The 15,447-nt window shown below is 41.1% G+C and overlaps 1 protein-coding gene across 3 annotated transcripts in view; it reads right to left on the bottom strand.

Annotated features, from left to right (window-relative positions):
- Positions 1–15,447, bottom strand: part of LOC122611714 (CUGBP Elav-like family member 2) — a 105,641-nt gene that overhangs the window by 16,135 nt on the left and 74,059 nt on the right. For all 3 annotated transcript variants that reach the window (XR_006325548.1, XR_006325549.1, XM_043784988.1), the window contains one exon: positions 14,409–14,457. Coding sequence is in view for 1 of the 3 variants with exons in the window: in XM_043784988.1 (XP_043640923.1) it covers positions 14,409–14,457 (49 nt within the window). In the remaining 2 variants the exon portion in view is untranslated. The remainder of the gene's footprint in view (positions 1–14,408; positions 14,458–15,447) is intronic.

Here is a 15,447-nt window from a genome sequence, read left to right as displayed (position 1 = left end):
CTGCATCATCATCATCATTATTATCATATTCCCCAAGCGTTATCAAATGCAAAAACCCACACACACAGTATAATGATGGAGATGGGGCGGAGGAGCACTTGCAGCATTATTATTATGATTATCGCAAACTGCAAGTGCAACTGCAGCAGCGACATCGACTAACTGCACTTGAGCTATATTATCATAATCCTAGCAGAAATTGCGCACAGTCAGCATCAGCAGCAGCAGCGCATCCAGTGGGAAAAAGGAATTTTAAAATTCATTGAATTCGATGCTTGCGGTGGCGGAATGCCAATACCCCATCCAAAACACAACCACCCACCCACCCAACCAGCCAACCAGCCAACCCACTATCCAATTTCGTAATTCAAGTCCCTCTTCCCGAAAAAGTAAACAAACTTGGATGGCGTGGCGTGGCGGTGACCTCATTAGTTTCGATCAGCTGCAAATTGTAAGCGTTTTCCATTGCCGTCGCGGGACTCAAGTCAAGAAGCGTAATAAAAAAATAAATTTAAATTATAATAAATGCTTCAGAAGGAGCATACAAGTGTCACTGGACAAGAATCTTTAAGATGTTCTACTCAATGGCTTCTAATACTTATAGCATGTTTCAAGACCCAGTTATCCCTTTATCCTAGTGCCCAGGTGTATAATAGTAAGCACTCGCAAATCTTAAGCGGCATTCAATTTAAAGTTAAATTCCGCCACCAAGGAGGCGGGCAAACTTTACCTTTAAGTTCTGCCAGCGAAATTGCTTTAGTTTTAAATTATTAATATGCCGGACCTGGTTCACTCGGCGCAGTTATTACTCCCCCCTTCCCCGCTCCACCGCTCTTGGCCCGGCCAAAATGGGGGTTTTAATGTCGGGTGGCTGGGAAATGGACGAGTCAGTGAGCCGGCTTCGGGGTAATGCAACTAATCTGCTTCTAGTGGCGCACATTAAGTGTTGCCACGCTTTCGACTTTAATTTGAAAACATAAAGCAGAAAAGGAGGGACGGAGGAGCGCCACGCGCAGGGAAGCGGCTAAAGTGCGGCCACTTCTGCAACCTACACACACACACACACCATCCACACACACACACATTCAGGCAGGACTTTATTTTCCTTGCTCCTGCGTTGGCCATTTTTGCATGCAACTCAACTTAACCGAGCGACCACTCGAACCTCGAGCCCCCAGCCTCTTACGCCAGCCCCAAACCCAAAGCCAAACTCGAAACCAGAGAGTGTGGGAACCCAGAACCCAGAACCGAGAACCTCGAACTCCAAACCGAAACCAAATGCTGGGCGAACGAGCCATGACATCGACGTACTGAACGCTACTCTGCTACTCTGCCACTCTTCATTCGCGCCCACTTTTCTTTGGATGCTGCATGTAATGAGTGTGTTATGCGCGGTATTTAGCGGGAAATGACTGAAGAAATACCCACTAATTTTTAAAGATATTTAACAAATTTCTAAAACGGAGCTCAGCTCAGAAAGAATTCAGCAGGAAACTCTTTCATTCATTCAAATGCCATAGAACAGTACGAATTCACCCTTATGAATTACACGTTATTAAATAACTAATGCATTAATCCTAATTAGTTTAATTTTTCACGTAAAAACAGTGTTAATTAACTAAAAATGCTGTTAATTCGTTTGTAGTACCCTTTAGGTTACAAATCCGACACCTGGTTCATCATACCCGCAATAGAATGTGCATCCAAAAATGCCAGCCGCGCAACGCTCGAAAAAACGGGTCATATTTGCCGGCATTTCAGTTGAGAGTATATATATGTGTGTGTGTGTGTGTGTGAACGTATGTGGCCGTGCATCCTTCATTCAAACCACCCCCTACCCCCACAACCCCCCTTGTTAGCCAGCACACTTGGCTTAGCTTATTTATGTCACAAATATGAGCAAACGCGTACGCAATGCCACGGCTGGATGGACTTGCCTTGCTTCGCTGGCAGCCCCCTGCCTCCCATTGCCACCCCCAGCGCCCACTTATCCAACACCCCCCACCACACCACCCCCCCCCTCCTCGCGCTTTACCCACCTGGCTGCTTTTGCCACTTTGCATGCATCGCTGCGTGTTTGGCATATTTAACAAATTTTCGCAAAAATAATGTAACTCTCCATGCTGAACTCGCGTTGTTGTTTTCCCCCTGCAAGTTGTTGTTATTTCTGTTGTTGTTGTTGTTGTGGCTGCGGTTATACGCACACAGTGAAAAACGGGGGGTGCTTAGTGGGAGGAGGGGATTGGGCGGGAGAAAGAGTGGCAAAATCTAATCAAGCGCTGCGGCAATAGTCGCACACTGGCATCAGAACCCATACATATGCACAGCACCCAGATACGCACACACACACACTGACAGGTTCAAAAACCACACGCTTGAAAATTGGAAAACAATTTAGAAATATATAACAAAATGTTATGTGTAAGAATTTGCAAGAAGCACGAAACTCTAGGAATGATTCTAGAAAGTAAAACATTTCTCAAAATTAGATCTCGTTTAATTTCAAGCTTTTGTATTAGAACATTTCATTAAATATACATTTTCTGTTTCAAATTTATTAAGACTTTCTGCTTTTAAAATCATTGCTGCAATTTTTAAGCTCTACAAAGTATCATAACTTTCACTTTTGGAACAGAGAATGCTTTTCCGAGTTCTTATGGCTTTTAAGCTCTGTATATGTATATGTGTATGTATCACTTTTCCACCTGGCTAATGAAATTCTCTCCGCCAATGCCAACATAAATCCGATGCATTATTAAATTTAATTTGGAGCGGAGCTGCCGACGAAATTATGGCAAATTCGTTGCTGGATGTATAAAATTTAAATTTTAATCGCCAGCAGTCGGCAGTTCAGCGAAGGGCAAAATGTTCGCAGGATGTTCTGTTCCTTTTTATTAAGAACATTTATTTTCATGTCTATTACGCCTTTAATATCCCTTATTCGTTAAGCAAGGAAGATATGTAGTTGGTTTTGGGTAGAAATCTCTATCTCACATTCATTGGCTGGCTAATGGGTATCTAATAGTCGATGCACTCAACTTGTTTCTTATTAATTACTTGCAAATATTTCATAAACTGCTTGTCAACCACGTCGAAGCGTCTTTCCTCAACGTCTCTACTTAAGTCCTTTTCCACTTTTAGACACAATCGGTACCCCGCATATATTTAGTCCCTTTTATTCCTGGGAATCCTTTGCCGTTCCCTTTCTTCCTTGCGAGTACAACTTTTATTTTCTGCATATATTTTGGGAATGCATAAAAGAAATTTACATTTTAATTGCATTGAAATTGTGTTGCTTTGTGCTTAATCTATTTTCCCCTCGTTTTTCTGGGCACAAAAAAATATTGAATATCAAGTGGAGTTGCGGCGACGTTGAAGTGGCGAAGGACTAACAAGGATTATGCATATATATCAAAGATAATTGCACCAAAAAGGGAACTTTAGCGTATAAATTTCCATTATGAGGCAGGCGGACACGAATGAAATAAATTTCAACACCCCGCAATAATAAAATGGAGGCGAAGACGAAAACGATTTCCACAAACTTGGCTCATTTATCAATTCGGTAGCAACGATGGACAATAGTTCGTACAGGTTAATAAATCGATATGACATGAAAGCCACAAAAATGTCATTGCAACAACAGAAATAACAGCCGGCCAATAAAATGAGCCACAGAAAAAAGGGAAATGGAAGAGAAGAGGCCAAAGGAACTGCCCGGGAAACATAAATTTTCATGTCGAGGCAATAAAAAGGACATGTTTTTCCAGCATACACGAGCAGACACATCCCCACATATCCTTCCTCACACAGCAACATAATCAAGAGCATAACAATAAGGCAAGAAAGTGGGAAAGTGGGAGCGAGGACGATGGCTATTGCTTTGGAAATTATTTGCATTTTTACACATTTTGAGGGTCAAGCAAAGGACACGAAGGACGCCCACACACACACACACACACACATGGGGAGAACGGGCAAATATGAATGGATGTCCATTATGGCGGTGTATGTGGGGTCAAAACTTTTGATTTGAACAATGAGTGTGTGCGAGTGTGTGTAACTGTGATAATGGGTTTCTGTGTCGAAGAACTTTCAACTTCCTTTATTGTATTTTATGGCTCTCCCTCAATTTTTTGGGTTACACTTCCTTTTTATTATGCTTTTCCAAAAAGGATAAGGAACACAAGAAGGGGAAAGTGAAAGTAAGTAGTTCCAGTTTGATTATGATAATAACATATATGCATAAAAATGGAAAGAAGGGTTCGCTTTCATGGCCCCAACTGAAACCATTTTTATCAATATTATATGGAAAATATGCAAATACTTTGAATGGGCCTAAAAATAAGTAAGCACATTGACGACGTTGAACGAGATAAGCGCAAAACAATTGAATTGGTGGCCGAATAAACTTTTTATTCTTCTTAATATTATATATTTAACAACATACTGCTTAAAGCAACATGAAAGATGGGTTTCTGGAAAATTCCTTAGCTCAGCTCATAGTTATTCAAAGAACTGTGAGTAACGCAATATTTCTAAGCCAAATTCCACTTGCCCATTAACCAACAGGGCTTAGTATGCGGCCATGCGTCACTCAGTTGGACAGTCAGTCAGTCAGTCAGTCGGATAGTCGGTCATTCCCTCAGTTGGCTCTGCAATCATTCAGTCAGTGCGTCAGACTGTCACTCCAACCAACAACTGTCGGCCCAGGCAGCCAAAGAAGCTCTGGGAATGCAGCTGCATTTGCATCTTGAGTGCGAATACCCTGCCCCTGAGATATTCCACCAGGACTCCGTCTTCTCCCAAGCCTTTTCCACCATCCTGTTTGGCCCCAAACAAAGTGTGAAGAATTCCCCCAAAAACCAATTCATTTGCATAAAATGGCAACTAGTCTGGCCGAAACAGAGCAGGGCAGGGTGTTTGCGCGCAACTATGGAATGGAAACTGAAACCCGGCTGGCTCTTAGATTAGGCAATGCCATGGTTTCGCCATCAGACTCGCAATGGAGGCCAGGCCAAATCATCCCAGTTACTTTACACTGGAATGAAAGGCAGTCACTTAGGGTATTCTATTCTATGAGTGCAGGTTATTCTATTCTAAGTAGAAACTGACCTATTTCCAATCATCATTTAGGCTGTTTAATATAGTCTCGCAAACAAAGTTCTAAGATTATGTTTTATATTTACTACCACATAGCACATATGCTAAGTTTATGAAAGTTGTCATAGCTCATTTATGAACTCATTTGACCTTTTTTTTGTAGTGCATCTGCGCGTCTGCGGGTAGAAAGTGGCATCTATGTGGGTAAATGGCACACGTTTGTGCTCTCTGAATGTGAAAATGCATTAGGCTGCAACAACAAAAGGGTGCCGGAATAAAAAAATAATTTTATGCGGGTCCAGTAGTCTGGGCCATGCCCACACACCGCCCATAGGCTATTTGGCGTTTGTGGCCAGGATCACAGGACCACCCACCGAGCCAGGATCTGAATCGTAGTGCCCTACTGGCTGCTGCACTTTTTTGGGTCAAAGCAATTAAAGGTTATAAATTTCTGCCGTTCTTTCGCTCACTCCCCTTTGTGTGCGAGAAAATTGGTTTTTAAAAAAACATTTTCTGTTAAACTTCTATACTCTTCTGCGCTTTGTGACCCAGTCACGTTCACGTGGTGGACGGACACGGCCTCTCGGGCAGTTTATTTAACGTTTAATTTAGCAGAAAATTAAAGAGCAGTTAAAATTTGCATGGCAATTTGGCCAGCAGTGATTTATGGAGTAACAAGTGCGCAAGTCGAGGGTTCAGAATCCTTAGAAAGGATGGGTTAACACATTGATGAACAGTAGAAACGTGATTTCATTTTATACCAATTTTGTGACATAATGTAAGTGAAAACAACAGAATTGGGAGTTAAGATACGCATACATTTTCATATTATCTCTCACAAATTTAAAGCCATTTAAGCATTCCCTTACGTTTTCTGCACATTGCCCACATAAAATTGCACACACTTAACTGAAATTTTACGCACACACTCATTGAAAATAAAGTGTAAAATATAAAATTTTACTTTTCCCATATCGAGAGATGCAGGCACAATGTCCTTCATTGTGGTGTCCTTCTGCCACGGACGGCTTGCTGAAGTGTATTAAGCGGAAAAAGTGTCAGGCCGGCAACACGTGTATGTCAGGGATAAATTATTGGTAAATATACAGCGAAAGTTTCTGAGCGCAATAATGTCGAAGTCAAGTGTAAACTTGTGGCCGACTGATGACTGCGTGGGCGAAAGGGGCGTGGCACTTCTGGCTCGGACACAGCCAGGTGATAAAGACCCGAATAATAAAAAAAAAATGTAAGGTTTTAAACATGTTTACCAGATGTTGCTCTTTTTTGTCTCGCTTGTGGTTTGACATTAACAGATAATAAAGTGAGGAGCGGAAATTGTGTGCGTAAAGGTTGAAAAATTCAGTGCGGCTGTTGATGAAAATATCCAGCCAATTGACTTTAGCGAAACTCGACTTTAAGGGAAACTCAATTCGGAGATTCAGATGTGCAGATGAAGAAATTAGAATAGAAAAGTAGTTTCTCTGATTACAAAATTCCAAGTTGGAATAACACAACTGAAGAAACGTTATTTGCAATCCGCTCACATTCCGAATTTATTTTGGCAACAATTAAAAGACCAATTGGGTCATGGGCAATTTGCTTAATGCCGATGCCTTGGCCATTTGATGTCCGAATCCTGCCTCAATCTCAATCCTCCGGCGAATGACAACAAGGACGAGAGGCGCGTGGTGCAATAAATTGCCTTAATTACCCAATTTTAAAAGGCAGCCAAAGGAGACTCGCCAGCGGAGAGGGATATATGTACATCGTAATGTGAATGTAAGGCAATTTGGCCGGCTGACGACTCCTGGCAACTCCTGCGACAAGGTAGATAACACTCGAAATCAACAGACCATCAATAAGGGAGTGGGCCCACAGGGCGGATGAGTGGGTGGTGGTGGGTGGCGGAGAGGTCGGCAGGTCGAGAAGGTCGGGTGAGTGAGCGATAACTGACATGGACTGCCAGAGATGGCACTGGTGAGTAAACAAACTATTTAGGCACTACTTCAATTGGTAATAGTTGTGAATAATACCATACAAAGCACAAACTATATTCATTGTTATATGATATCTTTAGCATCCTCAAATTCTGGGAACCAATTTCTGGGTATCTATTTTTTTATTTTATATTTCAAAGATAAGTTTATTAAAGTGAGCCACTCAATATAACTCTTCCATTTTGTTTACGAGTTAATAAAAGCTTAAGTAACTGCGATAGAATCACGATTTCATCACTGGCTAAAGTTCGCATTTTTCTGGAGCGTAAAAAGTGGGAGCGTGGAAAGTGGGAAAGTGGAAAAGTGGGGAGCATCGAGTGGAATCTGAGAGGAATCTGCGGCTCCTACCTGGCACCGCATACGGTGATGGATGCGACGATGGCAGCCAATATGCTGAATTTATTGGCGGATAGGATTTATGCGTGGAGCGGTGCGTTGTTGTCGAGGTGGATCCTGCTCCTCCAGCAAATAATGTTAAGGCTGATGCGGCTGCTGAGGCTGCTGCTTCTGGTGATAATGATAATGATGATGATGACGACGCTCCTGGGTGAAAGGACAATGCGGCTGCAACGTCGCTGTTATGGGATAAATTCTCAATTACTGCAGATAATTGACTGTTGCCACTGCCACTGCCACTGCCGCCAATGAAGGCAACATTCTCAGATGCTGTTGGTTCAGATGGCTCAGATATTCGCGCTGCTGTTGTCTCTGCTATATTTCCCTCACAAAATCCGCACTCGTCGCCACATCCGCATCCGCATCCGTTGGCTCCTTTTTGGCTATTTACGAAACCGATTGCAGTTGAATTATTTATCATGTCAGATGATGATGAGATGACGACGACGTTGGCGAGCGGAGAAGAGAGAATTTCTTGAAAATATTTCACACTACACTCAGGCTCACACAGATACTCGACACGCACACGTACACAGTTACGCACACACCCACACACACACACAGACAGAGAGAAAGAGCAAGAGAGCAAAGAGCGTTAAAAACAGAACAGGAATCGTGAGACTCGAACAGACGAGTGAAGTGGAAAATTCAATAAGCAAATATAATAAATATTAAACACGAATATTCAACTCAATTATCAGCAAGTTAACACTTCTTCCCAGACGTTGATTATTTATTATTCAAGAATTTTATTATCAATATTTCGAATACACGCAACTTTTTTTGGGTGTTTACTGTTTACTTTTCTTTTTTAGCCACGCACAATTATTAAGTATTATTTGTTTTACTTTGATATTGGATTCCTTTTTTTGGATCGATAGTTTTTATTAGACGTTTAACGTGTAACAATCAGATATATATGAGTACACAAATGGTTTTAGTTTATATTTTCCGACTCGATTCGCCATAAAACAGTAAACAAAAATTATTTAGTGAGTTTCTCTTGGAGATTTCGCACTTTTAGCGTGTGATTTCAGTCTTTTCTTTCAGACAATTGCTGGCATCGAGAGTTCTCCTCCGTGATCGCAATTAAAGCGTTTGGCAATTCGTCTTCGGTTTTTATACACACAGATGCCGCCTTCTTTAAATCGATACTAATTATAGTTCTGCAAAGTGACACTAGAAGTGGTTCGAAGACAATGAATCCGCTGCCCGCTTTTATTTTGGATCATTTCAATTCGAATCGCTGCAATGCGCTGCGATTTATTTCAGGCATGCGACATTTGCAAATTGCAGGAAGAGGTTGATGGACTGTTTGCCAAAGGGTGATATACATATATCGGATAATATATCGCATGTTAATTGTATTTTTGTTACAAATCAAATATTAGTTAGCCTAAACAAGGATTTAAAAGGGAAGTCCTTGCATATTTGCGAATAGACGCCACATAAACTAAATAAATGTAAAAGTTCCAATATGGACTTACTTATATTGATATTGATTTTCCGTGAAAATCCAATTTATTTGTAAGCTTTTGCAGAGACACCCGTTTAATGTAAATATTTTTGGTTTGTTTTCCGTGGTTCTTCGTTACTTCACTTTCACAGCCTGTCCATCACCGATAAGTTTCGCTGTGATTTAAATAAATTCCTTTGTGCAAAGGCGCACTCTCTATTTACTTTTTCAATTTTTTTGCCCGATTGCCCGACGTACGAGTAGTATTGGCAAAACTCGATCCACTAAAAATAAATTGACATCAATCAGGGGCCGAGGAAAAAGGAAAAGTCATCAGAACCAGAACCAGACGATGGCGATGGCAATGGCGATGGCGATGGCAACTAATTAAGCAACGTCACACATGCAACGTCCATTAATGAAAGCGAATCAAACAGGACTGGATGAACCGAACAGGGCAGACGAAAGGGATTCGCAGCATCGAATTTAAATACCAAACAATAGGCTCAATTAAAAAAGGCAAAATAAACTCGGAAACGCGAAACGCGAAAATTGGAATTTTAGCACGTACGCGATGTGGGGAAAATAAATCAAGTTGATTGCTAGCCAGCCAGCCAGCCGTCTGCTCTCCTCTCGATTCGAACTGATTGACGTTGGAAATGCAACTAACCTGCGCTCGAGATCTAGACCCTAAACTCATCGCATATTAGATCTAATTTCATCTCGTACAAAGATGCTTCTCGGCATCTCGGCTTCTCAGCTGCAGAAACTTGATTAGCAACTCTGGCTGCCTTGTGAAATTGTTGACTCTGCGTTGAGCTCTGTTAAGTGACTTTTAATGTGGGTCTAGCTTAGCTTACTTTTTGTTCTCTTCTTCAATCGTCAACCTTTGATGAATGTGTGTGTATTCTTGCTCATACACGTCTTCCGAGCGCCCACTGTACTGGTTGTTTCTTTAGCACCTGATGCTAATGAGTTAATTAACACCTTTTGCTCCGTTTCGATGCTCACAAAAAAGTTGGTTTAGAGCCCCCTTGCGACGCACAAACGCATTGTGATTGTAAAAAGTGCTTGCAAAAGAAAGTTAAGAATTCATGTGAAATATCACCATATTCTAATTACGTTCGATATCTAAAATGGAACTTGATGATTAACAATAAAACCATTTTAAATATTAAAGCACATTTTGTGAGGTGTTTATAAAAGTTAATTAAGCTAATAGGTTTCAACTACATCAAGTTCAACTTTCACCTTCTAGTGGACTCATTGATTTATAGAGCAGGCAAGGAACGAGAAATGCAAATACAATACGTAATTTGTTCAAGGTTCCTTTGTACACTTATGGTAAAAGTTTGTGCGGTAATTTCTTGGCACATTTTGCATTTCAGCGCCACAAAATGAAGACTCATACGAGGAGTATGTGTGTGTGTGTACTCTCCTTGACTTGCCATATATTATGGCTAATTTGAATTTTTATCATGTTTACAAGCAAACAATACGTGCATCATCATCATCGTAGCAGAAAGGAGCCGCCAACGTCGCTGTTTTTTTCCATATTTTTTGCTCTATTTTTTTTTTTCTGTAGCTGTTGTTGACGCCGGGGAAAACCTCGCACAACATTTGCATATCGATTTCATATGCAGTGGGCAAAAATTCATATGTTCCCCCACATTTCCACGACAACAACAGCGCCCACCATCATTTCATCCTTCGGTTTTGGCTCTGCAGTTGGCAAATGGATTCGTCTTATTTCGCTGGAGATCCGAAAATTCACGTAATTAACGTGAAGATGTTTACTTCCCAGAGAAGGTCATTTAAATGTATTTTCTAGTATTTTAGGTGAATTATTTAAATATGGCAATGCCATTATAACATATGTATAATTCCAAAGATATTATCGAATAAACTGGGCTATACATATGTAAGTAGAATGCTTTATTTGACTCCGCTGTTGGTTCTGATCAAGAATATATACTATCGCAAATGTCCTTGACTTCTAAAGGATTATACATGTAAATTATATATATAAATCCTTCAATATATCTACAAATTTCCGCCAGAAAATGAAAGCTTGGTGCAACCTACACAAGTGAATATTGTGAATAACTTGAAGATTTAATATCACCCCAGTAGCTTCCTTTCCCTTATCCATTTTCCCCCATAATCCCTCAAAACTTGACATTGTCTTTGGACTCGTTGCTCCTTATTTTTGTATTTTCCGCTTTTCCTCGTTGTCTGTTTGAAGTTTGCTTGCATGTAAATTGCTCTGATTACCACGTTGCAGCTTTTCTCACCTTCCCCTCTTTGCCCCCTTTTCCCCGCTTTCCCCACGCTTTCCACTTTTGCTTACTCATTTGATTTGCTTGCACATTTTGCTGTTGTCTCGTTTGCCATCCTTTTTTTACTTAACGTAATGCAAATCGCTGTTATTATGCACTTTTTCCCCTTAGACAATATTCCCTTTGTTTCCCACCTCCTCCCCTTATCTACTTCCTTGAGGTATTTATGTCCTTCTGGGTTTCCTTCTTTTTTGTTGAGGGTTTTCGGCCCAGGGTCAGAGAGGAAAAGCTCCGGAGTCGCAGAGTGTCATAAAATTTGAATGCAATTTTTCCTTTTTCCTTTGCTTCAATTTAGGTGGAAATGAGAAGTCATTTGTTCGGTATTTATGGCTGAGGGGGAGTTTTCAGGAAAGCACTTTCTGTGGCTGTGGGTTCGGGGATTTTATGTGCAAGCTGCAATCGTTGATTGAATTTGTGATGAAAGATCAAAGGTAAACAAATCGTTGGGGATAATTCACTTGATTGTTTGACTCGCTTTAATACGCAGTATTACTTTTAAGCGAGCAAGATGTGCATTGTGCGAAATGGGAAATCGTATGGTTGGAGTTTCAAATTCTTGAACTGCATTCGTAAAATTGATTAAAAAACACCGAACGATGTTAGGTTAGAATGAATAGCAAGTCTAAAACGTTTTAGTTCGTTCTTGGGAAACCTATTATCCCTATAATGCTTTTCTGAGAACACTATTTACAGCACCAATATATATTCCGTGTTATTTTGCTGTAGGCGGCTGCTTCGATTCCCACGATTCTTTAAGCCTTTGACTAAAGCGCCCTATAAAAGACATTTTAGAATCTATTATACAAGGCAGTCGAAGAATCGAGAATAACAATACCTATGGCAAAGGAAACGAAAGAAGTAAACCAATCTGAGGGTTGTCCTCTTTAGCGATTTCCGCCTGCCAAAAAGTATGCAACACTTTTGCGAAAAGAACTTTGGCCAAAAAAAGGAAAATTCGGAGTAAGGAGAGGAAAGAAGCGTGAGCCAGCGCCAAGCAGGAAACAAAACTCGGCGACTCACTCAAGCATTTTATTAAATTGCCACCTTCCGTTTGTTGTTACGCTGAGACGACAACTGAACTGTCTCTTCTAGGAATACTTTTTTCGATTTCTAGGCTCTGAACACCGCCCACATACCCAGCCCCAAACACTTTGGCGGTAAACCATAGAAAAAAAGAGGAAACAAGGGGGAAAAATATTCCTGCCATCTTTTTCTATTATATCGCTTCCGCTGTGGGCTCTAGCCAAACTTTTTTGTCAGTTGTTTTCGTTTGGGGTTTTTATTTAAAATGTTGTTGCTGCTGTTGCGAGGTTAAAGTGCCAAATCACGAAACAAGCCACATTTCTCTCTGTCTAGTTTGGAATATTGAATTGAATTGCAATTTCGCTGTTTGGAGTCGGAGAGTCGCCGTCTATAGTCGTCTGTCTATAATGCGGCAAACATTGGATGGCGTCCAACTTGAATTTGCATCGAATTTGTTTTAGGCGCAATGCGGGCGGTCGCTACCAAAGGGCTTATCTGAAATTGAAAAGCCCTCGCAGGGGGTTTCGCCCCAAAATGCCCCAAATGGGTCTAAACATGTTGCTGAATTCACAAAACATTATAGAGAAATTAGCAGAATTGCACGCCAACGTAGTTAGCGTCGTCTATTTACTTGAGAAATAGCATTAACCAAATGGGAAAAGCTGATATTTCCCAACCTACAGCAGCTACGTAAAACTATAATTTTCCTCATTACCGTCATTGAGTGTACTTATCCATCAGTAACCCACTACAAAAAAAAAGGATGGGAAAAAATTAGTAAAGCACACACAGAGGAAAGAGTGCCGAAAATTATTAAGCATACGCCATGTTGTACAAGCGTAATTACACATCTCTGAAAAAGCAGATGGTGGGGCCTTCGAAGGAGGAGTTTGGCTGCCAGGAAGACTCGCAGTGCCAGCGAAACTTTTTTGCATTTTCTGTTTTTTTTTCTTTTTTTTTCCAACTTGTTAACAATAAACGCCACGAGGTCCCCCAATTAAACGTGGCATTCTGCTCAGTCAACTGGCCCTTTCCCCCCTTCCCTTCTCTTCCCCTGTGTGTGGGTGTGTGTGTGTGGGGGATGAGGAGCAACATTTTTGTGGTCACTTAAGCAGATTAATATCATGGGTGTAATTAAAAGAAGCCGCCCCGAAAGTGTAAGCGGGTTGAAGCTTCCTGTCTGAAATTAACATAAATTAAAAAATGTTCAGCAACTTTTTTGTCAGCTTTTTGAACACTCCTTTTTTGCGTTGGCAATTTTTGCTGGCTCACATAATTGATGGTTTTTAATTAACTGCCAAGTGACCGACAGCTGACAACGAACTTTGAAACAAAAGGGCTGGAGAGGCGAAATGCAGAAATGAAAGTTCAATGAAAAATCCTCACAAAAAATGTTCGTTTACGCACACACACACACAACACGCTGCCTTTCCATGTTTTTCGCAATTTTCCCTTCCATAGAGCTTTTCATCGTTTTCCCCTTGACCATTGCCAATAAAAACTGTCAAATACTATTGCCCGCTTTTGGGTTGACCGCGTTTTCGCACGCAATTTCCACCGCCACCAAAATTCTGATCGCTCACTGTCTGTCTCTGTCACTCACAGCCCCTCTCTTTCCCACCTGCATGCGTCCTTGCTTTTCCCATCAAATGTGGAGCAGATGCGGATTTTTGGGCTCTTAGAATATGTATATACACTTACGTGTAGAATATGTTAGAATTGAAAATAAATACTTTCAATATACGAATATGCAAAGAAATGTTTTAAATGCATTCTATAAAAAATACACTAATTTAGGAAAATATGTTGCTTCTATCCTTTCCGGGGGAGCATTTTCCACCCATAAGCCCCCATTTGTGTTTGATTTTCGATTGAACATCGCACACATATTTCTCACGCCTCACTGGTCACTTTGTACCGCGTTTTGTTGATTTGTTGGCGGTGGAAATATTTTGGCTTCGCATACTTTTAGTCGCCCACATGCACAAAACACCGCATCTATTCACCGCATTGTGTGCGTATAGCTTTCTATTTCGACTACACTTTTTTCCTACTTTTTTTGGACTCGTTTTTGTGAATTTAATAAAAACTTACCATTGCGATTCTCGCTATCGGCGGGTTTCATTTGAATGGGATGGTACATCTGAAATAAAACAAAATGAAGAGAAAATTTAATGAGAGTTTAAACTGAAAACTATTTGGTTGGGTTGCGAATGAGTCCTTGACATAGTTGGGGTTAGTAAATGAATTAATTTTTGATTGGTTTCGAAATTCACGGAATTATTTCGTTGTTCTTTGCTATCACATGGAGCTGCATAAATAATGTGAGCATAAATGTATACGTATTTATTTTTAAATTGTACAAAATCCCTCTATCTTTCGCTTTCCATTCTTAGCATCATGCTAACTTTAATCCTACCCTTTTCTCTCGTTAAAATCAAATCCGTTTTCGGGCTGTGTTAATCACATTTGAAATATTAGAGCGCAATATGCTCCGTGGTTCCGGCCGAAAGAGAGAAGGCCGCGATTAATTTACAGAGCTTAGGGCCAAAATGCAGTCGCCGAAAACGGCGACAAGGGAGTTTGAGTTTGCTGCAATAGGGGAAATCGGAGGGCAGACACCATCCTTCCTTTCGACGGGGCCACCATCCACTTAAGCTGCATAATGAATGGAATGCAGGCAAAGGCGGAAAGGAGCCTCGCAGGACACGGAACAAAGCCTCCGCCTAAATCCTTGACAAAAGCCAAACACATTTATTCAGCGGTCGCTAAAAAGGACACGGGCGGTGTGTAAAATGCGAATGGGGGCATGGCATGGCAGGGCAGGGTCTGCAGCAAAAATCCTAAAATATGCGTTAGACTTTGCAGCGTGTTTTAAATGTAATTTTTCGCACACACAGACACACACACACCCCTCGTAGCGTCTTCTAATTAAAACAAGCTTAAAGCGCACCCCACGCCCCTTTCCGCTTTCAAAGAGACCGCGAATCGGGCACGAGGTCAGTCTGCACTCCGTTCTTGGAGATGGCACCGTGATTTGGGGCAAACAGGAAACGGATTGAATGCCTTGCAACGCAACGTACATTGTTGCATACTTTTAGACAGCTTCATCAGTGCCACATACATTTTGCGA

Source organism: Drosophila teissieri, chromosome 2L (assembly GCF_016746235.2).
Source record: "Drosophila teissieri strain GT53w chromosome 2L, Prin_Dtei_1.1, whole genome shotgun sequence".
NCBI classification, from domain to species: domain Eukaryota; kingdom Metazoa; phylum Arthropoda; class Insecta; order Diptera; family Drosophilidae; genus Drosophila; species Drosophila teissieri.
The sequence above is the reverse complement of the archived record's forward strand: the minus strand, read 5'-3'. Positions and strand labels throughout refer to the sequence as shown.